Source organism: Saccoglossus kowalevskii, chromosome 11 (assembly GCF_978046115.1).
Source record: "Saccoglossus kowalevskii chromosome 11, keSacKowa6.1, whole genome shotgun sequence".
NCBI lineage: Eukaryota > Metazoa > Hemichordata > Enteropneusta > Harrimaniidae > Saccoglossus > Saccoglossus kowalevskii.
Genome location: NC_140651.1, coordinates 37,109,297 through 37,135,384, shown reverse-complemented (window position 1 = coordinate 37,135,384; position 26,088 = coordinate 37,109,297). Strand labels below are relative to the sequence as shown.

The following is a 26,088-nucleotide window of genomic DNA, read 5'->3' as shown; positions in this document are numbered from 1 at the left end:
GTATTTTTACCTGGAGACAGCCTGAAACCAGACATGCACATAGGTATACTTAAATTTCAACACAACGTCAAGAGTTTTGTTCAAAGTTGGCTATTAGACTGTTAAAAGCAGTGTGAATAGTCTAGAAATGTTGGTAAGATTGAAGAAAAGTCAAAAACATAGTTGAAAAAAATTGCAAAACTTTTTGATCTCAGATAGGGATTGAATTAGTGATATACCTGATATGGTTGGGTAAACATAACGACCATTGATATGATCATTACAAAATGAGGAAGAGAAAAATACCAAGAAACATTGTGATAGAACTTTTTTATCTCATTAAAATTTGAAGCAACTGCTCACATGGTGCTGAAGTGATAAAGAAAGTTTGTTTTCAATGAAAGATATTGAGAGTAATTTTGTTGGACAGCTGGCCCTGGGACAAACATGTAGATCCAAATGAATGGGCAGTTAGCATTAGCATTGCTAAAATATAATAAGCTTTATTAATATAGTCTTCTGTTGATGGATGACAAATTACAAATCATAATCAAACTTGTATTCATATGTTATATACAATCTTCTTAACATCAGAATAGCAATGACTATACTTAAAATAACAATTAAAACTAGAGAGCCACTAGTTGCTCTTGGATTCTCCATTGCACCCACAGCTGTATTATCTCCTTGTTGTCGCCTATTAGGTATATGTACTTCTGCCCTAGACCTGTCTTGTCTTCCAGACACTGTTTGTGTCTCTCTTCTTTCTTGATGTATGTGGTGTCGTCGTCGTCGTCTTATACCAGTTGCATCTCCTTCAGGACTGTTGGGTACTGATACGTCAGAATTCTGTTGGTTGTCAGTTTCAGTGCTGTTTGTGATTTGTCTATGGTTTTCTTGTTCTGGACGCTGCTGCTGCTGCAGTTGTTGTTGTTGTTGTTGTTGTTGCAAATTAGATGGCTGCATGCCTGGAGGTAACATAGCTTGGAACTGAGGTGACATGTAAAACATTGATGGCAAAGGCATTTGTAATTGTTGTTGAAAAGCAGCAGCCAATGCATTTGGAGGAATAGGCTGATTTTGTATTGCAGGTTGAGTGCTATCAGTAGATGTTGATCCATTTTTTTTTGTCTCTTCCTAAAAATAAAATAACAATAAATTCTTCATTACATGAACAAACAAGTCTTGTCCAAGTACTAGTACACAAGTTATGTCTCATCAAGTATATATACACAGTGATCCCTTGCTAAGTCACGCCTCAGTAAGTTGCAGGTAGTTGGATGGCTTTCAAAAATTCTATTCTTTACAAGGCCCCTCGGTAAGTCGTGAACCCCTGTCGTGGCTTTTGCTTGGATCCCGACACCTGCAACTGAACAAGGGGTCACATTGACCGAAGACAATTTACGCTCACCATGTGTGACTATTAGGGAGAATGCAACCCCCCCCCCCCCCCGGTAGTTTTTTTTTTGGTAGAATTAAAATTGCAAAATGAATTGCATTGTCCATAATATTTTCTAATGACCAAACAAAAATGATCACAAAAAATATGCACAATATATATTCACATACGATCAGAATTTATGGTGTAAAATAATTTCAGTCAGTGGGTCAGTAGGAAAATGGTCAAACTTAAGATATTCATTATTATCTTTTTTGAATGCATTTGTTTGAATGCTCTGCCAAGTGTATATGAATATATATTTCAAGTATGACATGTCTATTTTTCCCATAGCATCAATGACACAAGTTTCCTAAAACAGATATACTCTTATGAATATATACAGACCTTAAAGTTGATCTGTGCTGCTAATTGCTGTGCTTCCTGGTTTTCTTGTTGTGTTGTGGTGGAATGAGGATTTGGTTCTTTTAATACACCTTTCATTGTTATATCACAATCTTTACATTTCCATTCCTGCGATCTATAAGAATTAATTTATTGAAATACGACATCCTACAGATTACCGTAAAATCTGTATTAGAAGCCGCATCCCTAATAGAAGTCACACCTAATCTTTTTGTACAATTGAGAACCAAAAATTCATCATTTCTCATATGTGTAGATGCTCTAATAGAAGCCGCATCCCCTCTGTTGCATTGTACCATTTTAATAGAAGTCGCGGCTTCTAATACAGATTTTACAGTATATAGTCCTTAAAAAAGGAGATTATACATAAATAGTTGTAATGCTACCCTTGTTCCATCTTTGCCAGCCAAGAACATTTGTTTTGGGTCACTCCTCTAAACTAACCCTTAGCAGATTAAACAACAACTACAGTGTGTATTTCATAGATGCCCTTAACGACAAGGAGGGGAGATGCAACAAAAATAAACAGCCAATCAGCTATTTTGTATCAAAATACAGTGGAGCGAGTTTTTTTTTTAAATGGGGAACAGATCACAAGCCTCAACAGTCACGAAAACCATGCAATTGAGGAATTACTAGCTGCAAAAAGATGAGAACAGGGAGTGGCAATTATCAGTCAAGTAGAGTTTTTGAGATTTTTTCCAGAGTTGACAGGTTCGTTCCTTTGTTAAAACATGGTCAACATAAATATTTGTCACTTTGCTGACGAGGTATGCCACAAACATCCTGCAACATAATGGCATAAAAAACTTTTGGGGTTCCAATCGGCGCATCCAATCAAACTTGGCCATTTGTTTAACATAAAATACATGTTTAACCAGGCTAATCCCACACGGGTTTTTCGAGTCGACACCAACAAACCATGTGATTCAGACAATGCCCTTGTTCATACCATGAATGCAGTCCAGCTATACCACATACACACCAACTCATGATAACCTTATGTTACCACTACTGACAGAAAACCAAATGTCAATCTCACAAACACTACTGACAGTCAACATACCGCTTTGCTAATAATTTTCTTTCATCTGGAGTATAATCCAGTGATCCGATAGCACCATGTCCGTGTGTCGGCATAAAACCGATGATTGCTAAGAGAACAGTACGAACTGAAAATAATACATGAATTGGAAGTTATTGATTAAAAACTATAATCCAACAAATGTCAAGATGTTGACACCCTGGCACAAAAAGGGACATGGCTGACATTTTTTAAGAATAAATTGAAATTGTAATTTAAAAGTAAATTTATAATACCTTAAAATGTGTAATTATATATGCAGCAAGTTTCATTGAAAAATGTTGAGTAGTTTTTGAGATATCAGTGGAACATCTGATAATTTATCCATTTGCATCGATTTCTACCACGTCTGTGGATCATCCCAAACTACTATGTAACATGATTAGTGATTCTTGAGACACGCACACATTTCAAAAGTAAACTAACTTGTTATGATAGATGGATTGCACGGAAAGCAGTATATTAAAACATACACATGTTACTACAAATGTATTAGCAAATACTTACTACTCCAAGATGGCTGCCATGTTTCTGGATGATAACCGGATATAGAAAGACATATTTTTTTACCGATTTCAAATCTACCATTTGGCTGTAATTAAATTTGTGAGTAATTATAATAAGGGATATGCTATGTACGAACAAAACATTCATGATCCACATTCATATATTGCTGATGCAACAAAACTTGTATTAATCACAGATGAAACAAGCAAGCATGAATCAATCAACCACCAACATTACTTTCTTTTCTGAGACGCCACCAAACCATCACCCTTATCCTCCAAATCCTAGATAGATACAAATAACTAACCACAATTCACTGCCATCCCTACATGTAGATACAAATAACTAACCACAATTCACTGCCATCCCTACATGTAGATACAAATAACTACCCACAATTCACTGCCATCCCTACATGTAGATACAAATAACTACCCACAATTCACTCCCATCCCTACATGTAGATACAAATAACTACCCACAATTCACTCCCATCCCTACATGTAGATACAAATAACTACCCACAATTCACTGCTATCCCTACATGTAGATACAAATAACTACCCACAATTCACTCCCATCCCTACATGTAGATACAAATAACTACCCACAATTCACTCCCATCCCTACATGTAGATACAAATAACTACCCACGATTCACTGCCATCCCTACATGTAGATACAAATAACTACCCACAATTCACTCCCATCCCTACATGTTGATACAAATAACTACCCACAATTCACTCCCATCCCTACATGTAGATACAAATAACTACCCACAATTCACTCCCATCCCTACATGTAGATACAAATAACTACCCACAATTCACTGCTATCCCTACATCTAGATACAAATAACTACCCACAATTCACTGTTATCCCTACATGTAGATACAAATAACTACCCACAATTCACTCCCATCCCTACATGTAGATACAAATAACTACCCACAATTCACTGCCATCCCTACATGTAGATACAAATAACTACCCACAATTCACTGCTATCCCTACATGTAGATACAAATAACTACCCACAATTCACTCCCATCCCTACATGTAGATACAAATAACTACCCACAATTCACTGCCATCCCTACATGTAGAAACAAATAACTACCCACAATTCACTGCCATCCCTACATGTAGATACAAATAACTACCCACAATTCACTCCCATCCCTACATGTAGATACAATTAACTACCCACAATTCACTCCCATCCCCACATGTAGATACAAATAACTACCCACAATTCACTCCCATCCCTACATGTAGATACAAATAACTACCCACAATTCACTCCCATCCCTACATGTAGATGCAAATAACTACCCACAATTCACTCCCATCCCTACATGTAGATACAAATAACTACCCACAATTCACTGCCATCCCTACATGTAGATACAAATAACTACCCACAATTCACTGCCATCCCTACATGTAGATACAAATAACTACCCACAATTCACTGCTATCCCTACATGTAGATACAAATAACTACCCACAATTCACTCCCATCCCTACATGTAGATACAAATAACTACCCACAATTCACTGCTATCCCTACATGTAGATACAAATAACTATCCACAATTCACTGCTATCCCTACATGTAGATACAAATAACTACCCACAATTCACTCCCATCCCTACATGTAGATACAAATAACTACCCACAATTCACTGCTATCCCTACATCTAGATACAAATAACTACCCACAATTCACTGTTATCCCTACATGTAGATACAAATAACTACCCACAATTCACTCCCATCCCTACATGTAGATACAAATAACTACCCACAATTCACTGCCATCCCTACATGTAGATACAAATAACTACCCACAATTCACTGCTATCCCTACATGTAGATACAAATAACTACCCACAATTCACTCTTATCTCTACATGTAGATACAAATAACTACCCACAATTCACTGCCATCCCTACATGTAGAAACAAATAACTACCCACAATTCACTGCCATCCCTACATGTAGATACAAATAACTACCCACAATTCACTCCCATCCCTACATGTAGATACAATTAACTACCCACAATTCACTCCCATCCCCACATGTAGATACAAATAACTACCCACAATTCACTCCCATCCCTACATGTAGATACAAATAACTACCCACAATTCACTCCCATCCCTACATGTAGATGCAAATAACTACCCACAATTCACTCCCATCCCTACATGTAGATACAAATAACTACCCACAATTCACTGCCATCCCTACATGTAGATACAAATAACTACCCACAATTCACTGCCATCCCTACATGTAGATACAAATAACTACCCACAATTCACTGCTATCCCTACATGTAGATACAAATAACTACCCACAATTCACTCCCATCCCTACATGTAGATACAAATAACTACCCACAATTCACTCCCATCCCTACATGTAGATACAAATAACTACCCACAATTCACTGCTATCCCTACATGTAGATACAAATAACTATCCACAATTCACTGCTATCCCTACATGTAGATACAAATAACTACCCACAATTCACTGCTATCCCTACATGTAGATACAAATAACTACCCACAATTCACTCCCATCCCTACATGTAGATACAAATAACTACCCACAATTCACTCCCATCCCTACATGTAGATACAAATAACCCAACACCCTTACCAATAATCCCAAGATACTTACTGTAAATAACATTATGCTTGGTGGTTTCATTGGATATTCTGGTGGAAAAGTTATTCTGCCATGGTATATACCGCCATCAAATTCTGTGTCTGACTGACCACGAACTGTGAAGTGCCATTCAAATAAATTGTCCTAAACAAAAATATTACAAAAACAGGAAAATATTTATTTATCACATTTAGGGTTGGCATAGTACAGTATAATAATAATAATCTTTATTGTAATCGTATCCTTATTAGGATCTTGACAAAAGTGTACAATAAAGTATAGAAAAAAAAAAAGAAGTAAAAATAAAAAAATAACATTAAACACATTAAATAAAATTAAAATACATGTAACTATTTAGATTTTGAGGCAGATGACATACTGTTTTTTTTAATATTTTCTTCTCTCAGATTGAAACAGTTGTAAATATATTTCGACAGTTCTATTATAATTGACTCATTATCACTAGTCATTATGGCTATCATTTTTTCTTCATTTGATGTAATATTATTAAGATGTTTTGTCATGGTAATTAGGGGTTCTCTCACATTTGTGTAGAGTTTACATTTGAGCAGGAAGTGTTCTTCATCCTCTATTTCATTTTCATCACAGACTGGACATTTTCTGTCACTTATTTCTACATTACTGTATCTTCCCATTTCAATCTGCAAAACATGAGCACTTAGTCTAAATTTTGATAATGAAGATCGATGATGCGGGTTTTTTATTATATCTAAGTATTTTTCAAATGTAAAGTCCTTTTTTAGCTGCCTATAGGTACGAAGTTTATTTTTGTGGTTGATGCCTTTATTATCGTTGTTTAGAGTGTTCCTGGCATGTACTTTAAATTTGGTTATTAGTTTGTCAGTTATTTGTTCAATAAAGTTATCTTCTATGTTTTTATCACTCCATGCACTTTCCATGCTTGTATACTCTAGGCAATTTTTTATGCTGGATACCCAGTTTTGAGTGCCAGAATTGTCTAGAGCGATGCCAAGCTTGTACGCATCATATATTAGTGTATTATCAGGCATTTTTTTAATTCTAAGCCAATATTTTAACATTTGTTTGATGCCAGTGATAATGTTTGTTGCTCTACTATTGACCTTGAGTAGGAATTTGCAATATTTAATGTGCATTTTTTCCATGGGTGACATGAGATTCATAAAGTATTTTTTATTATTCACAATGTCACCCGCCCAAATTTCACAACAGTATAAAAGAATTGGTTTGATCATTGAGTCAAACATTTTTAAGTATATTTTAATTGGGATTAATGTTTCTGAATATAGTAGCTGTTTAATTTTGAAACATGCCTTCAGTGCCCTATTTTTCAGATCCTGTTGTGCTACATCAAATTTCCCTGTTAAATTTAGTTTCATTCCAAGATATTTATATGCTGAGACTCTCTCTAATTCAGAGCCATTGATTTGGAATTTGAAATTATTTAGAAGCTTGCCTGATTTATTGAAGATCATTGATTTAGATTTAGAAATGTTTATATGTAGCATCCATTGTTTGCAGTAATCCTGTAGATTGTTAATAGCGTTTTGTAAACCACTACTTGTTTCTGACAAAAGAACCAAGTCATCAGCATAAAGTAAGCAAGAGAGCCTATTGTTTAGTAGCATTGGTGGGTCATTTTTGCCAGATTCAATGTGTGATTTAATATCGTTCACGAATATATTAAAAAGGAGAGGGCTAAGGCCATCCCCTTGTCTGATGCCTCTTTGAACAGGGAAACATTTAGTCATGCCATTTTTGGTTTTGACTGTACTTGTTGAGTTTTGATAGATGTTTTTAATTACTTGATAGAAATTGCCAGAAATGCCAATTTGTCTTAGTTTGTATAATACAGTACTCATTCCGCCCAACCTCCCGCTTTTATCGCTTTTTTTCCGACCGCTTATCGCTTAATTTCCGACCGCTCGCTGCTTTCCGACCGGAAACCGACCGCTTTTTTTCCGCTCGCTCGCGTTCGCTTTTGTTCGCTCGCTCGCTCGCTTTTGTTCGCTCGTTCGCTCGCTCGCTCGCTTTTGTTCGCTCGCTCACTCCTGCTATGGCTGGCTTCAGAAACATCGTCCGCTTGCCAGCCGACCGCTGGAGTAACAATGATCGTACATTGTATGTATAAACTTAAGTTTTTATTCGTAATAAATTTAGGTTTTAATGACGATTCAAAACACAACGCCTATTGCTTCTCTGTTTTGGAACAAAGACGCCTTCAAATCACTTGACACATTGTAACGTTTGCTACGCAAGTCGAACTGTGACCTGTATTTACATATTTACGTCCTTGTGTGTGTAGTTCAAGCAGCTATATAACTGGTCAATCGCGATATGTATTGAGTACTAGTGTTTGTGTGTTGTGTGTGTGTTTCTGTGTGTGATTTTGACTAAATTTATTCCGAACGGCGCTCAAAATAATTTGACACTTTGTTATTTTTGAACGCAACTCGCACTATGACCCTTACTCAATTTGCATAAGTAATACGAATGCTGTAGTTCAGAAAATCTATTGGTTAACTTTTGCTCGTGTCTGGGTGCGCAAAACAAAACTGCACATATAATTATCGCATAGCTGAATTTCTACAAATCAATTGGACTTAAACTACTAGTATAATGATTGTGACGATTAATCGCTTGTCTGAGTACATGCGGCGACGAATTATTGGATTGGCAGCAGCCGGACGAAAAATGAAAGAGATCTCGGAACAGTTAATTTGTTGAGGAAAACAAAACAAACGCAGCCAGTGATACATTTTGAAAACAAAAATACAAAATAATCGCAATCAGAGGCGCCGACCACGCGCGTTGGAAATAAATAAAACGTGTTGTGACAGTCTCACCAAATTCTTTCACTCGCGCAATATAATTATGTTATTTCCCAAAGCACTTATATTTAATACATTGACGAAAAACACCGCAAGAAAAATGTAAATCAGGCTTGTAATTACTACTCGAACGCAATGTTGATCACTGTAAAAGTGGATAAATTCGAACCGTCATCAAATTCAAAATTCAAGCGATCTCGTTGAATGTCAAAAATAAACTCGATGTTTAGAAAGACAAAAACAACACCATATTAGAGTGCAAAAAAAGTTAGCAGCAAAGAACGAGAAGTGCATGTGGGAAAGCGATGAGTGAACTCGAGGAAAATTATGCTGATGTGAGAACAAGCCATATACTCGCGGAGTACTCGCTAAAACATCGAGAAAATGTGCCATTTCAAAGGGCACCCTTACAAATAATGTCTGCGATTGTGTGAACATGAAAACGTGCAAACAAGGAACAGAACTCGTGGTCCACAAGGAAACTTAGCGATGACGCAGTTAGATGTATACGGCTGTTGAAAACAGACTCCTTCGATCTCATATAAGCAGGTTCACGTGGATGTATCATTTTCAACTATTACCAACAACGCTATGATAACAAAGACATTGTGAAATTCTTTTGTTTTTATGTAGAAAAATACAGTAATTTTACCAAGTAAAATCATATTTATTAAAATTGTTGTTCATACACGAGTTGTCGAACACACTACATAGTTTGTAATTTCATCTAGCTCCTTTCAGTCACGATTCAAAACAAATAAAAGGCACAAATATAGATAATATAGCAAATTATTTTTTTCTGTAATATTCGTGTGTAATCAGTAATTACGACAAAAAATTATGGGTACATATGAAATAGATTTCGTTATGAATTATTCTTAATATCAATTTCTAAATTATTTTGTCAAAATCAGTTTTTTTTCCAGGTTTTTTCCCCAAAACAAAAGAATTTCGTAATGTCGGGAACGAGAAGTTTTTTTCTTCTTATTATTTTTTGGGAACGGAAAGTCTTTATCGTAGAGCTTCGCCTCGGTTGACAATGAGCTCTTCGGGTCGCTAAAACTGTATGTCCACTTCTGTTGGGGTGAACATTTGTATTATTATACTGAATAAATCTTAGAACAGAAATGGTGGCACTCAATTATGGCAATCTTCCAGCTCATCGTTAGAAAGATTTTAGGAGGCAAATTTAATCTTGAAGGATTGCAGGAAATTGACCCTTACCGATTCATATTTATGAATTAATCGGGATTCAGGTATCATAGTGTTTGTAACAGGAAGAAAAAAAAACGCTTTCGCGTGGGATTTTTCATGCAAACATTGTGAATGGTTCCCCGACACTGATTCCTTTTTACCTTTAAATTTTTCTAAGACGCAGCAAACCCTGCTCATGACCGGAGACGTCGTCGAGATGCAGATGCGATTCCTCTTAGCAACGCGTTCTATTTATTTTCAAAGCGTGTGGTCGGCGCCTTTGATTGCGTTTATTTTGTTCTTTTATTCAGTGAACGTAATCAATCACTGGCAGCGTTTGTTTTTTCGCGTCTCACAACTTAATGTCCAAGCCGACTTTGTTTTGGCTGTAAGTGAACTACGTACAGCTCATGAAAGTATTTCGCCCAGAGTTCGCAAAAAACGGAATACCCTGCAAAATTTGAATCCTTTATTTTATAACGAGACATTGGGCGCAAACATAAAAACCATAATTGTAATTTAACAGATTTATGTAACGTGTTAGTCCGCTTGCCAGCCGCCTAGTTAGAAAACGCGATCTCCAGTGAAGTCGGTGTCGACAACTTCGGACAAGTAAGATGGGCGCTGGCCGACATTACATTTGCAAGTATTGTATTTGTTTGACAAATTGTACACTACGGTCATTCTATAACAATCGATCAGTCGTTTTTTTCACAGTCTTACTATTCCTGCAGATATTCTTCAATTGTTATAGGTGCCACGGATTTTAACATAACTACAACTTGACCCGTGTTAAACCCAAACCATGCGTGCATGACAACCGTCAACCCTACACACGGTTTAACTCAACGAATACCGTACTCTACAGTAGACATTTTTCGCTCTCCACCAAAAATAGAATGGTTTTATTTCATATTAGTTGTGTCTGTGTCAGTGTCGTATTTGATTTCACATGTTTGGTTCGATCTTGTTTATGGTGTACATTATTATCACCAATTTTATATGGCCGTGTGATCCACCGTATTTTTTTCAACGGTCGTTCTATAAATTTCTAATTGTATTTATTCTTATTTTAACATCATAAAAACAAAAATGATACACTTGTACATGAAACAGTAGGTAATGAACTGTAAATGCGGGCGGTTGTGCTGTCAGGCGAGCGAGCGAGCGAGCGAGCGAGCGAGCGATTGCGCGAGCGGATACTTCCAGATTTGCGCGGTCGAAAAAAAAGCGGAAATTGCGCGGTCGGATTGAACAAAGCGAGCGAAAAAAAAGCGATCGAAATCCGGAAGCGGGCGGGAGGTTCGGCGAAATGAGTACTGTAGGCCATGGTGCCAAACTGAATCAAAGGCCTTTTGGAAGTCTATGAAACAGGCAAATATATATTTTTTATTTTGAAGATATTTAGTTAGCAGCTGTTTAAGAACAAAAATGTGGTCTCTTGTGCCAAATTTTGGCATGAATCCAATTTGTTCTTTAATTATATAGTTCTTTTCTTGTAGATAAACTGTAAGCCTTTGTTTCATGATGGATGTAAACAGTTTGCTCAGAGTATTGAGCAGAGTTATACCCCTATAGTTGTCTGGGTTGGCTTTGTCACCTTTTTAGCTCCGCTGTCGACTTTGTCGAGCGGAGCTTATCATATGAGTGATTGTCCGTCGTCGTCGTCCGTCGTCGTCGTCCGTCGTCGTCCGTGTCAATGTTTTACTTTTTCGACTTCTTCTTGAAAACTACAAGCCTGAATGCTATGATACTTGGTGTATATGTACCTTGGGTAGACCTCTCTCAGATTTGTTCATTTCATGATGATATCTTCAATTCTCTAATTTTGGTGTATATTTTTGTCATTTTTAGTAAAAAGTGATATTTTCGACTTCTTGTTGAAAACCGCAAGTCCAATTGCTTTGATATTACATATATAGGTACTACATGTGGACCTCTCTCAGATTTGTTCATTTTGTAATGATATCTTTAATTCTCTAATTTTGGTGAATATTTTTGTCATTTTTGGTAAAAAGTGATATTTTCGACTTCTTGTTGAAAACCGCAAGTCCAATTGCTTTGATATTACATATATAGGTACTACATGTGGACCTCTCTCAGATTTGTTCATTTTGTAATGATATCTTCAATTCTCTAATTTTGGTGAATATTTTTGTAATATTTTTGGTAAAAAGTGATATTTTCGACTTCTTGTTGAAAACCGCAAGTCCAATTGCTTTGATATTACATATATAGGTACTACATGTGGACCTCTCTCAGATTTGTTCATTTTGTAATGATATCTTTAATTCTCTAATTTCGGTGAATATTTTTGTAATTTTTGGTAAAAAGTGATATTTTCGACTTCTTGTTGAAAACCGCAAGTCCAATTGCTTTGATATTACATATATAGGTACTACATATATAGGTACTACAGATTTGTTCATTTTCTAATGATATCTTCTGTTCTTTAATTGCCATGTGCATTGCTAACAGCGGAGCTATCTCAGCCGACAGGCTGCTTGTTTGTGTATAGGTGTGATAATACCTATGTTCCAGTTGGTAGGAAAATTGCCACTTGCTAAGATTAAATTGAATAGTTTTTGCAGGGGTTTAATTAATGCATTGCGCCCTGTTTTAATCATTTCATTTTTAATCCTGTCTGTACCTGTAGCTTTACCATTTTTTAAGTTGTTAATTGCCCTTTGGATGTCTAGTTCAGAGATAAATCCATCCAGGCTGTCTACAGAGGATGATGTGTAGTCTGGAAGGCAACTAGTTTCTTCAATGTATCTGTTGTCAGATTTAGATTCATTTAGATTTTTGAAATGTTCATACCATTTTTGGTCCTCAATATTTTCAGAGTTATTTATTTCCTGTTGCTTGCCTTTCAATTCATTTATCATTTCCCAGTATTTATCAGGGTGGGATTTTCCAAGATTGTCTAATTTATTTAGGATTTCATTTTTATATTCTCTCTTTCTTTTGTTCAGCATTCGTTTGTATTCACGTTTAAGATTATAGCATTTGAATCTCAAATGTTTATTGTTTGGGTCTTTACTGAATTTAGATGAAAGATTCTGTATTTCCTTCTTTAAATTTAGGAGGTCATTATTAAACCACTTTGATTTAGTAATTTTATGTTTTGTAGATGAAATATTTTTAATTTTACGTTTTTTTAAACTTATATCAGCTGCCTCAAAAAGTATGTTTGACAATAAAGTACTTGCTGTATTAACAGAATCTCTGTCATTGTTAAAATTAGTATTATTAAAATTATAAATAAGTTTACATATATCTTTTGTCTGTAAAGCATTACTAAATTGCAGTTTGGAATGTTCATTCCAAAGGTAAGTGAAGTTTGTTTTTGGTGCAGTACACGTTTCTTTAGATTTGGTATAATTTAATATTGCGTTTGTTTTTAGGTGTGAAGAGATTTGGCAGTGGTCTGAAAGGTATAAATTAAGAGGATGAATGTGAAAAAGATTGACTTGATCAAAAAGGCTATGACTAACAATTGTGTAGTCTACAGTGCTACTGCCACCTCTTTGGTGACATGTAAATTTCCCTGTCATGTTCTCATAAACCTAGCCCTATCATGTAGTGTGGCCCTCTTCCTGATATCAGAAACCATGTAGTGTGTGGCCCTCTTCCTGCCATCAGAAACCATGTAGTGTGTGGCCCTCTTCCTGCTATCAGAAACCATGTAGTGTGTGGCCCTCTTCCTGCCATCAGAAACCATGTAGTGTGTGGCCCTCTTTCTGCTATCAGAAACCCTGTACATGTAGTGTGTGGCCCTCTTCGAAGTTCCTGCTATCAGAAACCATGTAGTGTGTGGTCCTCTTCCTGCTATCAGAAACCATGTAGTGTGTGGCCATGTAGTGTGTGGTCCTTTTCCTGCTATCAGAAACCATGTTGTGTGTGGCCCTCTTCCTGCTATCAGAAACCATGTAGTGTGTGTCCTTCTTCCTGCTATCAGAAACCATGTAGTGTGTGGCCATGTAGTGTGTGGTCCTCTTCCTGCTATCAGTAACCATGTTGTGTGTGGCCCTCTTCCTGCTATCAGAAACCATGTAGTGTGTGGCCCTCTTCCTGCTATCAGAAACCATGTAGTGTGTGGCCCTCTTCCTGCTATCAGAAACCATGTAGTGTGTGGCCATGTCGTGTGTGGTCCTCTTCCTGCTATCAGAAACCATGTAGTATGTGGCCCTCTTCCTGCTATCAGAAACCATGTAGTGTGTGGCCCTCTTCCTGCTATCAGAAACCATGTAGTGTGTGGCCCTCTTTCTGCTATCAGAAACCATGTAGTGTGTGGCCATGTCGTGTGTGGCCCTCTTCCTGCCATCAGAAACCATGTAGTGTGTGGCCCTCTTCCTGCTATCAGAAACCATGTAGTGTGTGGCCCTCTTCCTGCTATCAGAAACCATGTAGTGTGTGGCCCTCTTCCTGCTATCAGAAACCATGTAGTGTGTGGCCCTCTTCCTGCTATCAGAAACCATGTAGTGTCTGGTCCTCTTCCTGCTATCAGAAACCATGTAGTGTGTGGCCCTCTTTCTGCTATCAGAAACCATGTAGTGTGTGGTCTTCTTCCTGCTATCAGAAACCATGTAGTGTGTGGCCCTCTTCCTACTATCAGAAACCATGTACATGTAGTGTGTGGCCCTCTTCCTGCTATCAGAAACCATGTAGTGTGTGGCCCTCTTCCTGCCATCAGAAACCATGTAGTGTGTGGCCCTCTTCCTGCTATCAGAAACCATGTAGTGTGTGGCCCTCTTCCTGCCATCAGAAACCATGTAGTGTGTGGTCCTCTTCCTGCTATTAGAAACCATGTAGTGTGTGGTCCTCTTCCTGCTATCAGAAACCATGTAGTGTGTGGCCTTCTTCCTGCCATCAGAAACCATGTAGTGTGTGGCCCTCTTCCTGCTATCAGAAACCATGTAGTGTGTGGCCCTCTTCCTGCTATCAGAAACCATGTAGTGTGTGGCCCTATTCCTGCTATCAGAAACCATGTAGTGTGTGGCCCTCTTCCTGCTATCAGAAACCATGTAGTGTGTGGCCCTCTTTCTGCTATCAGAAACCATGTAGTGTGTGGCCCTATTCCTGCTATCAGAAACCATGTAGTGTGTGGCCCTCTTCCTGCTATCAGAAACCATGTAGTGTGTGGCCCTATTCCTGCTATCAGAAACCATGTAGTGTGTGGCCCTCTTCCTGCTATCAGAAACCATGTAGTGTGTGGCCCTCTTCCTGCTATCAGAAACCATGTAGTATGTGGCCCTCTTCCTGCTATCAGAAACCATGTAGTGTGTGGCCCTCTTCCTGCTATCAGAAACCATGTAGTGTGTGGCCCTCTTCCTGCTATCAGAAACCATGTAGTGTGTGGTCCTCTTCCTGCTATCAGAAACCATGTAGTGTGTGGCACTCTTCCTGCTATCAGAAACCATGTAGTGTGTGGCCTTCTTCCTGATATCAGAAACCATGTAGTGTGTGGCCTTCTTCCTGATATCAGAAACCATGTAGTGTGTGACCCTCTTCCTGCCATCAGAAACCATGTAGTGTGTGGTCCTCTTCCTGCTATCAGAAACCATGTAGTATGTGGCCCTCTTCCTGCCATCAGAAACCATGTAGTGTGTGGCCCTCTTCCTGCTATGAGAAACCATGTAGTGTGTGGCCCTCTTCCTGCTATCAGAAACCATGTAGTGTCTGGTTCTCTTCCTGCTATCAGAAACCATGTAGTGTGTGGCCCTCTTTCTGCTATCAGAAACCATGTAGTGTGTGGTCTTCTTCCTGCTATCAGAAACCATGTAGTGTGTGGCCCTCTTCCTACTATCAGAAACCATGTAGTGTGTGGCCCTCTTCCTGCCATCAGAAACCATGTAGTGTGTGGTCCTCTTCCTGCCATCAGACACCATGTAGTGTGTGGTCCTCTTCCTGCCATCGGAAACCATGTAGTGTATGGCCCTCTTCCTGCTATCAGAAACAATGTACATGTAGTATGTGGCCCTCTTCCTGCTATCAGAAACCATGTAGTGTGTGGTCATGTAGTGTGTGGTCCTCTTCCTGCCATCAGAAACCATGTAGTGTATGGCCCTCTTCCTGCTATCAGAAACCATGTAGTGTGTGGTCCTCTTCCTGCTATCAGAAACCATGTAGTGTGTGGCTCTCTTCCTGCTATCAGAAACCCTGTACATGTAGTGTGTGGCCCTCTTCCTGCTATCAGAAACCATGTAGTGTGTGGTCATGTAGTGTGTGGTCCTCTTCCTGCCATCAGAAACCATGTAGTGTATGGCCCTCTTCCTGCTATCAGAAACCATGTAGTGTGTGGTCCTCTTCCTGCTATCAGAAACCATGTAGTGTGTGGCCCTCTTCCTGCTATCAGAAACCATGTAGTGTGTGGTCCTCTTCCTGCTATTAGAAACCATGTAGTGTGTGGTCCTCTTCCTGCTATCAGAAACCATGTAGTGTGTGGCCCTCTTCCTGCCATCAGAAACTATGTAGTGTGTGGCCTTCTTCCTGCCATCAGAAACCATGTAGTGTGTGGCCCTCTTCCTGCTATCAGAAACCATGTAGTGTGTGGCCCTCTTCCTGCTATCAGAAACCATGTAGTGTGTGGCCCTCTTCCTGCTATCAGAAACCATGTAGTGTGTGGCCCTCTTCCTGCTATCAGAAACCATGTAGTGTGTGGCCCTCTTCCTGCTATCAGAAACCATGTAGTGTGTGGCCCTCTTCCTGCTATCAGAAACCATGTAGTGTGTGGCACTCTTCCTGCTATCAGAAACCATGTAGTGTGTGGCCTTCTTCCTGATATCAGAAACCATGTAGTGTGTGGCACTCTTCCTGCTATCAGAAACCATGTAGTGTGTGGCCCTATTCCTGCTATCAGAAACCATGTAGTGTGTGGCCCTCTTCCTGCTATCAGAAACCATGTAGTGTGTGGCACTCTTCCTGCTATCAGAAACCATGTAGTGTGTGGCCTTCTTCCTGATATCAGAAACCATGTAGTGTGTGGCCTTCTTCCTGATATCAGAAACCATGTAGTGTGTGACCCTCTTCCTGCCATCAGAAACCATGTAGTGTGTGGCCCTCTTCCTGCTATCAGAAACCATGTAGTGTGTGGTCCTCTTCCTGCTATTAGAAACCATGTAGTGTGTGGTCCTCTTCCTGCCATCAGAAACCATGTAGTGTGTGGCCCTCTTCCTGCTATCAGAAACCATGTAGTGTGTGGCCCTCTTCCTGCTATCAGAAACCATGTAGTGTGTGGCCCTCTTCCTGCTATCAGAAACCATGTAGTGTGTGGCCTTCTTCCTGATATCAGAAACCATGTAGTGTGTGGCCTTCTTCCTGATATCAGAAACCATGTAGTGTGTGGCCCTCTTCCTGCCATCAGAAACCATGTAGTGTGTGGCCCTCTTCCTGCTATCAGAAACCATGTAGTGTGTGGTCCTCTTCCTGCTATTAGAAACCATGTAGTGTGTGGTCCTCTTCCTGCTATCAGAAACCATGTAGTGTGTGGCCCTCTTCCTGCTATCAGAAACCATGTAGTGTGTGGCCCTCTTCCTGCTATCAGAAACCATGTAGTGTGTGGCCTTCTTCCTGATATCAGAAACCATGTAGTGTGTGGCCTTCTTCCTGATATCAGAAACCATGTAGTGTGTGGCCCTCTTCCTGCCACACTATACAGGATGTTAAAGCCCGGTATTTTCAATACAATTATACGTTGTGCATATACTTACATCTAGTGGTTGAGCATAAAAGTTCTCAGTTGGTTCACGCAATTCTTGAGCCTCTCTCATCAACCTCTTGACCGCTGCAAAATAAAAATACACAAAATACATTGATATTGTATCACTGTCACAGTAAATCCAGTGTTTTTCTATTGGCGAGTACACAAGGTATTTCATTACGTACTTAATATAAGACATAGAATGTATTTATTTTTGAAACTAAACAAAATTATTAAGTGCTTGTAATGACAAGTCCCCATTGGTTCAATAGTACACAAAAGAGTCAATCAGAACATAAAACAAATTACATGATGCATAATGTAGTTGTATATTGTGATTGCAATCAGTCAATGAATGTCATGACATGATAGCTCTACAACAGCATTTGCATTCAGTCATTTTAAATCCGACCTGAAAAAACATTATGCAAATAATATATAAGATGAACAATGTTTTCCATGTATAACAGATATTTTGAATCAGATCATGGAACTAAGTAAATTCAAGTTTACACTGTTTTATGCTTTAATTGTATGATGTACAATTTACCATTCTATTCTATTGTATTACACAGTTTGTACATTTAATTCAAGTTTACACTGGAAAACAAATATCAATTCCCAAATATTTTGTTTGAGGAAACGGGGAACAGCAAAAATGTTGTATACAACCAGTTTAAAAGTTGCCAGGCTTAATCACATTCTGTCTCTGTGTCTGAATAAGCAATTTTCATGACCCCTAAAGTTCATATACCCTGGTATTTTCGTTAGAAACGTGCATAATTTAGGTATTTTAATGTTCCTAACAGTATCATTTCACTTTAGTAGCTAAAACAAATAGTCAAATCTAGAAGTTTGTGATGAAATATCAATAAAATAAATTCAATTTTGATTTTCAAACCAATGAAATTACCTGGATGTGTGACTTTTAGAGGTAATGAAAATGACCTATTGAACTGTGATGCATGTAACAGAAATGCACACTTAATGTTCGTAGTTTGTCAAGTATGCCATCAAACGGTCATAGGATATTTCAATAAACGTCCAAATGTGAACAAAAACACGTTTTCAGTATACCAAAACTCTAATACATGTATATTTACACACAATCCAAACAGAAGCCAAACATTGATACCTTATCATAAGGGTAAATAGCTTTTCATGTGTGAATTTAGGCTGAATCAAAAGAATAACCATACAGAGTGATCTACAAAACATTTAAGTATGTATGTCCCATAAGAAAGTTTCCCAATTTTCTGCCTAAACATGTTTTCAACGAAAGAATTCAACATATTTGAGGAAGGCGCGACATTGCACTTTTTAACGTTATTTGATAAAAAAGTCTAATACCGGTAATGCCTAAAAATGTCTAAGTTAGACAGGTCTGTCTGGGCAACTACTGGGACAGTTCATTTTTCTCCGATATTACTGATAATATCGATAAAATCGTCTATTGTCTAAAAATGCCTAAGCTATACAAGTCTGTCTGGGCAACTATTGGAACAGTTCGGTTTTCTCCAATATTCAACATTATCGATAATATCGGATAAAAACGATCTTCCCCAATAGTTGCCCACACATGGTTGTCTAACTTAGACTTTATTAGACATTTTTAAATGATAACATGGGTCTCTTTAGGTAACTATTGGGACAGTTCGAGGCTTCACTGATCAGTGCATGTCCCGGAATCTATTGCGTCGCTATCGCTGATGTAAAAAGTATCTCACCCCTTGGTTATTATCACTGTTTTTGCCGCGGAGGCATTCACGTCCCAAATTTTGGTTCCCGGTCACCTCTAATAAACAACATCTAACAGCTTGGTTGAATTGATGATAAGCAAATAATCATGGTAGATTGGCTTGACCTTCTCTTGATCAGAAACGTAAAGGAGATAAGACTCGATTTTCATAGACGCAGATTATTTAGATCGGACGATTACTTTTGTTTTAGGTTCGTTGTTGTTTTGGGTGAATATAGAACATGTTCAAGTCCAAAATTGTAGCAATAATGTTCACGTCGCTGTACGTCAAAACACACTCTCGAACTTGACAACATTCACGGACTACTAAGCAAATAGGTGGAAATACCAGTTACATCACTCATGAAGATTGATGATTCGATTGCTGACCAGGATAGCTGCATTTAGTGTTCATTTCTATGCAATGTAAAATCATATCGATGCTGTGGGCGGCGAAGGATGACAGATTGTGTTGGTTCTGTGGCCGGCTCTCATGGCACAGGCAACTGACATTTGCTGACTTTTGCTTTTGCTGTATATAACAGTTAGACACTGACAAGTAAACAGCCCGGGACATAGTCAATATAGGAGTCTGAATCAGTTAGGCCCTGAAATAGCGTCATCGCACAGTATTTCATTGATGAATGAAGTTCAGATACTGTAAAATAATTTATTTTCACTTGAATTAATTTTCGCTAAAAAGACTTTTTGGGTATTTTGTATGGAATTTATTTTCACTGATTTTTGGTGAGTTGAATGAAAAATATAGAAAAAAAGGTATATTCGCTGGATTTTATTTTCACTGAATCACTCCTTCAGCGAAAATTGATTCCAAGCAAAAATAAAGTATTTTACAGTAACAATCTTATGCTTACAAATAATCCTTATACTACCTTATACTAAAGAGATTTTTGGTAAGTGTTGGTTCTTGGATCTTTCAGCTTTGTCGTCCTGTACTTCATTTAGTAATTCAAACTTCCCAGATTGTGTAAAAATGGAGAGTTTCCTGATTTCAATATCAAAAACGTCTTGGCTTAATTATTTGCTGGGGGATGGCCGCTTAGGTACGTGCTCTGTAATTTGCAGCACATGAACCTAAAAACATTAGGTAATCAAATTCACAGGAAGTTGACAATCCTAATATTGCTAAATTGCCAGTTGTGAACTTTATCAGGATTCTCGTATGAAGTTACACATCATTCTAGCAAGGAAAAATATTGATTACTTTTGTGCAGGTTAGGCCACACTGATTTAATTTTATGAATGACATCCTCTGGAGACCCCAAATCTAATGCGAGAGGGCGAAAAAAAAAAAAATCCTGCCAAAAAAAAAAATCCTGCTAAAACCACAGGACTACGGAGCTGCTATTACGAATTGAACCACAGAACACAATGTATCAAAAAACAACAAGAAGTCTTTATTTGTAGGAGGCACATGTTGATATACACATCTCGTACTGTATTACTGTCACAGGTATAACCATTTCAGACAAGCTCTAGTACATGTAGTCATGATGAAGTACCTTCAGTCAAAACACTGCATTCAAGGTACAACATGAACACCATTTTCAGTACAAGTCAAGGCGGAATATGTACATACACTACTTTATGACAATAACTAACAAAACATTGCAATGATACAGAAATGTCCTTGCTTGCTCCTCTCTACACAGTAGGGGTTAGCTTTAACCAATCTCTCGTATAGCTGTGTAAACGTCATATCTCCCTGGCCGACGTCAATTGCGTACCAGTCTACAACAATCCCTCAGTTTTTCCTCTGAACTTTTATGCTCACATATTCCCGGCAACGCAATACGCATATGCAGAAGATCATTTACGACAAAATTGGCACGTTTTTAGATAGTCCAAAATTAGTTTTACGACAAGCCGGTGTGGAGACTCGTCGTTGGAGATTTTTTTGTTAGTATATCTTTAATTTTATTTATTAAAATACTGTGAAATACTTTATTTTCGCTGGAATTAATTTTCGCTGAAAAGGCTTTTTGGGCGTTTTGTATCAAATTTATTTTCACTGATTTTTGATGAGTTTAATGTGAAATATAAGAAAAAAAGTATATTCGCTGGATTTTATTTTCACGGAATCACCCCTTCAGTGAAAATAGCGAAAATAAATTCCAAGTGAAAATAAAGTATTCTACAGTATATACATATCATATCTAATTGGGGTGGGTATTGCCTAGACTGGCAAAGTCCCGACTTCTTTTTTGTTTTTCAAAAAGAAATAATTAATTGTTCTTTTATTCCTTTTAGCGTGATCGCGAAAACTAACCTGACCGCTAAGGAAATCCAGACTGGACGCATCTGCAGGGCATTTAACTGCTATTAATTATTCATGATTTCTCATTGATTATTAATAAGTGGGTGTGTGAAAGTAATTGTGGCCTTTTAAAGGTTGATTCGATTTGATCGCAGAGATGGATACTTCAACTTTTTTAAGTGCAAGTTTACTGAAAACAAGCCCATCTTAATGTCCAATGTATATTCAAAATCACAGGGACCTCAGACGTGAAAGGTCACAATCATTAACATATGGTAGATAAGAGATGACGTATACAGCTGCACTCTGATTCGTTGTTAATGCTAGTCAACATCTTTTAATTAGCATAATCACCCAAGTGATTCCGCTCCGGTTTTCACTCCAATGCAGTGGGTCGCCTGCTGATGCGTCCAGTCGGGATTTCTTTCGCAGTCACGCTAGTTTTCACGATCATGCTAAAATGGCTAAATTGACAATTAATTATATTTTTATGTAAAACAAAAAAGAAGTCCCAACTTTGCTAGTCTAGGTATTGCCAAGCAAGTTTATAAAATTATAATCAAATATTTTCGTAAATAACACTGACCGCGAAATTCGCCTTTGAGAAGTATTACTTATGGAATATTTTATATTGCAATTTCTTTCAATTTGAATTAGTTGTATTGCATTAATTAAGCAATAAACCACCGCCGGAGGTGGTTTATTGCTGTTATATTATATCAACTTCATTTCTGTAGCATTTTCAGCACTCTCGACCTTTTTACAAAATAAGAAAGAGTCGTTTTCGAACGATGTGTAATGGGCATCTGCTGGTCGACACGGTGATCAGATGAAATGGGCCCTGGAACCAGTCTTTAATCACCTATCCAACACACTCGCGCTCAGTACACAGAAACTCACAGAAGAGCAAGTTTAGATATCATCACAATCAAAGGAAGTTTATTTCTATAACGCAAGAAACTAGCAAATAACTAGAAATTTAATAAACTGAACAAGCTGAACGCTAAATTTACATATGAATAGCTGTGAATAAATTATCATCTGCAGAAATTACAGACTGTGCGCCATTTTTGAAAACATCTGCTGTGGAATTATTATCGTTGTCGAATTTTCTATTTTCTGTTTGTTATGTTGACATTAATTGGTCCACTAAAGGTGCAGTTATGAAACAAAGCAGATGCTGCATGTATACTTTGATTGTGGGTATTAAAAACAGAAGGGGTGCCAGATTCTGCAGGAGTTGGTTCAGACGCTACTATGCCGGTGTTCTCTGGGGTACAGATGATGTTGTCGGGAACACCTGCTTCAATTGCTATGGTCACTTTTCTATCAGAGGATTTGTTTTTATACCCCAAACTGCGAGACAGAATACTGGACATTCCTTGACTCTGATTACTGGACATTCCTTGACTCTGATTACTGGTGAGTTTGTTGGTGTAGGACCAAACACTAGCTTCGTTTCTATGTGCAGTGAAATACATAATGTGTCTGGTTTCAACTCCTGCTGAATCTAACACAGTACACGCAGTTGCTCTAACAAACAACAAATATGCTGCTACCGAAATCTCTTTCATCATAGATCCCAATTTATTTTCACCAACGGGTGAATTACAATACCAGACTGTGTCAGTGGGTGTTACATTTACACGGGGCCTCTGAAACAACGCATTTTGCCCTGGGTTCAATTTGGACAAATATATTTGAAATGCTGCAACAGGACAATTTTCGCCGCCGGTAGCATACATTTTTGCCTGTGTTTAGAAATCTTCGTCAGGGTGATTTTTGGTTTTCTCAGAATATGTGCATTCTACATACTGGGTTTTGATGTAGCTTTCTTGGATGCGATAGCTATATTTTGTCAAACTTCGAAATCCCTCCGACCCCTGCGGCCTAAATGAAAGATCAAATCGAACCAAATTTTACGTAACAGACCCAGCAGGTCGCCAGTTGATATCACCCCACTGGACTTTAACTTTCTCAAGTCGAAGGTGGTAATTTGCATTTTATGACAAATTTTGTCCAGTCCTTGAGCTGTTTTACTAATGCAACGAAGATGTTGTTGGCAGCTTTGAACTCTCTGTCATAGATTATATTGATATTTCGGTGGTACAGTGACGAGTTGAGGTACCGATTGATGGCTGCACGCATTCCCGATAGGCTTGATTTGGAGTACCGCTCTTCAAAATTTTTACTCCCCATGCTGTTTGTTATGTGGTTGCTATCTCGTCTTTTAGCAACTCAATGTTGTCAAGATCAATTTCATTAAAATTGGCAAAGCGTTTTTTTCTCTCCGTCTGAACGAATTCTTCGGTTTCTGCAAGAAAATCTTGCTCTGGTAGCTCCCGTACATGATACTCAGCCATGTTTATGTTGCAGACAACGAAATCATGTCGCATGCAAAAATTGTAGGTTGTACATTTTTTTTTATTTAACCACTGCCAAAATAAAATATGTATATAATATCTTCATGCTATCAATATTACCCCAAAATTTCCCTAATATTTAAATGCCCTCCTCTTTATTTGTTTACGCATTAAACTTGTATTCATATTCTGGGGCCTTATTTGGAACACCATAACTGTGCATCATGCTCTATTTAACCATGGCTTGCATAAATTAAAACAGTTTCCCAACCAATCACAATGATGCATTCATGGCAGTGATACACTGGTATAATATAATAATAATGTAAATATATATATACATTCCTTTATTTCATTGAGACTGAGTTGTACAGTGTGTTACATACTTCAATTTATCTATATTGGAAAACGGTTTATTATTAACTTCAATAAACCATATTCAACTATCCTTTGCAACACCAATAAGATCATAATGGTAATGTTTATTGGTCTTTGAAACTAGAGGCATTATCAGGTCATGGGTCTTATTTTGGAACTCCTGCTAGGATGGTATTCCCGGAATAGCGGCAGTTGTTAAAGAAGCATATAACTTTAATCCTCAACAAGGATGAAAGGACCAGTTACTGAGACAAAGCCCTACTCCCCGCGAAACCCACCAGATACAAAACCCGCTTACTGCAAAAGCCACTCACCACAAAGCTACTAGTATTAAAGCTAAAATAAAATGGCATATGTGATTCGGATCCGAGAAAGTATTCAAGTAAGTGTGTATGGTGTCCGAGGTCTCAGTTCATATGTTAATTAGCCTGTCCTCTGATTGTTTGAAAAATATTAGACATTTCAATGATTACAAGCCTGAAATTGGGTCAGTTGGGATTTTGCGGTCACAGGACGCAATTTATATTTATTTTCAAGATTTTTGTTATCAGAGACGCAACAGACTGCAAGCAAGTCTAACCTCCCTTGTGATATATACAAATAAGCTGCTGACACTGATACAATGTTCTCTTGTGTGAAAAATTGGAGGAAGAAATTGTTAAATGCCTCACCCTTATTATTAAACAGCAACATTGTCACCAACTTTAAGTTTAAAAATGCCAGGTTTCACTATTACTTGAATAGTGAAAAATATAATTTGATCTGCAAATCGGGGGGGGGGGGGGGTACTCAGTTGAATTTTGAGTACTCCGGAGGAAGTTGAAAACTGTACCCAAAAAGCTCAACGTTGAGGGCAGTTTGGGGATATAAACTAGGAGATTTTCGTCAAAAGATGGCCTCAATTTTGTTAATATGGTCGAACACTGTATATATGAATATATATATATATATATGTAAGTCTGTACAAATTCAGATGAATAATTTGCTAAGGGTGTTGAACAATGATACAATATGCTTTTTGGTGATAATGGTTTCAGCTTGTGTCTCTTGGACAGTATAAATGTCATTGGTGAGTTGGTGAGATGGTTGATACTGAAACGGTTATACCAGGAAGACGTAAACAAAAGCTCACAGAGGAAAGCATCGAATCTATGCACACACACGCCGCAAGTTATTGATAACAGCCGGGATGTTGATGTAGCAACTGTACGTGTGACCGGATGTCCTGAGTGCCTAGATGCACAGTCACTAATTTTCAAAAAAAAAATTTTTTATTGAAAATTAGTATTTATTGATTTTCAGCCCCCAAGTGACTGTGCCTAGATGCCATATTTCAAAGCACAGACCCTGTGTACAAGCAAAAAAAACTTACAAACTACGGATAACTGGTAAATACGATACTGTACCTGGGCTACGGAGTGAATAATCTCGCTGCATTTTTGAGAAATTATGGTATATCATGTACCCCAAAACTGCACTGATCCCTGACGTGGCGCAAGTCTGTTGTGAAATGTAACAAGTGAACTGATTGGATATCGTT

At 38.0% G+C, this 26,088-nt stretch overlaps 1 protein-coding gene across 1 annotated transcript; it reads right to left on the bottom strand.

Moving 5' to 3' along the window:
- Window positions 1-456: 456 nt before the first annotated feature.
- LOC100373116 (ubiquitin-conjugating enzyme E2 J1-like) lies at window positions 457-26,077 on the bottom strand. The gene is made up of 7 exons (XM_085505164.1): window positions 25,955-26,077; window positions 17,802-17,875; window positions 6,077-6,208; window positions 3,375-3,459; window positions 2,850-2,955; window positions 1,766-1,898; window positions 457-1,116 (listed from the first exon to the last, which is right to left on the bottom strand). The coding sequence occupies exons 1-7, from the start codon at window positions 26,007-26,009 to the stop codon at window positions 517-519; spliced, it is 1,185 nt and encodes a 394-aa protein (XP_085361290.1). The 5' UTR covers window positions 26,010-26,077; the 3' UTR covers window positions 457-516.
- Between the last annotated feature and the right edge of the window lie 11 nt (window positions 26,078-26,088).

Coding starts and splice junctions, on each gene's coding strand:
- LOC100373116 (XM_085505164.1), bottom strand. CDS start 26,009: ATGATATACCATAATTTCTCAAAAATGCAGCGAGATTATTCACTCCGT. Junction 6,209..17,801: donor TTTATGCTCAACCACTAGAT/GTAAGTATATGC, acceptor ATTTTTGTTTAG/GACAATTTATTTGAATGGCA. Junction 2,956..3,374: donor ATGGCAGCCATCTTGGAGTA/GTAAGTATTTGC, acceptor TATTATTTTCAG/TTCGTACTGTTCTCTTAGCA.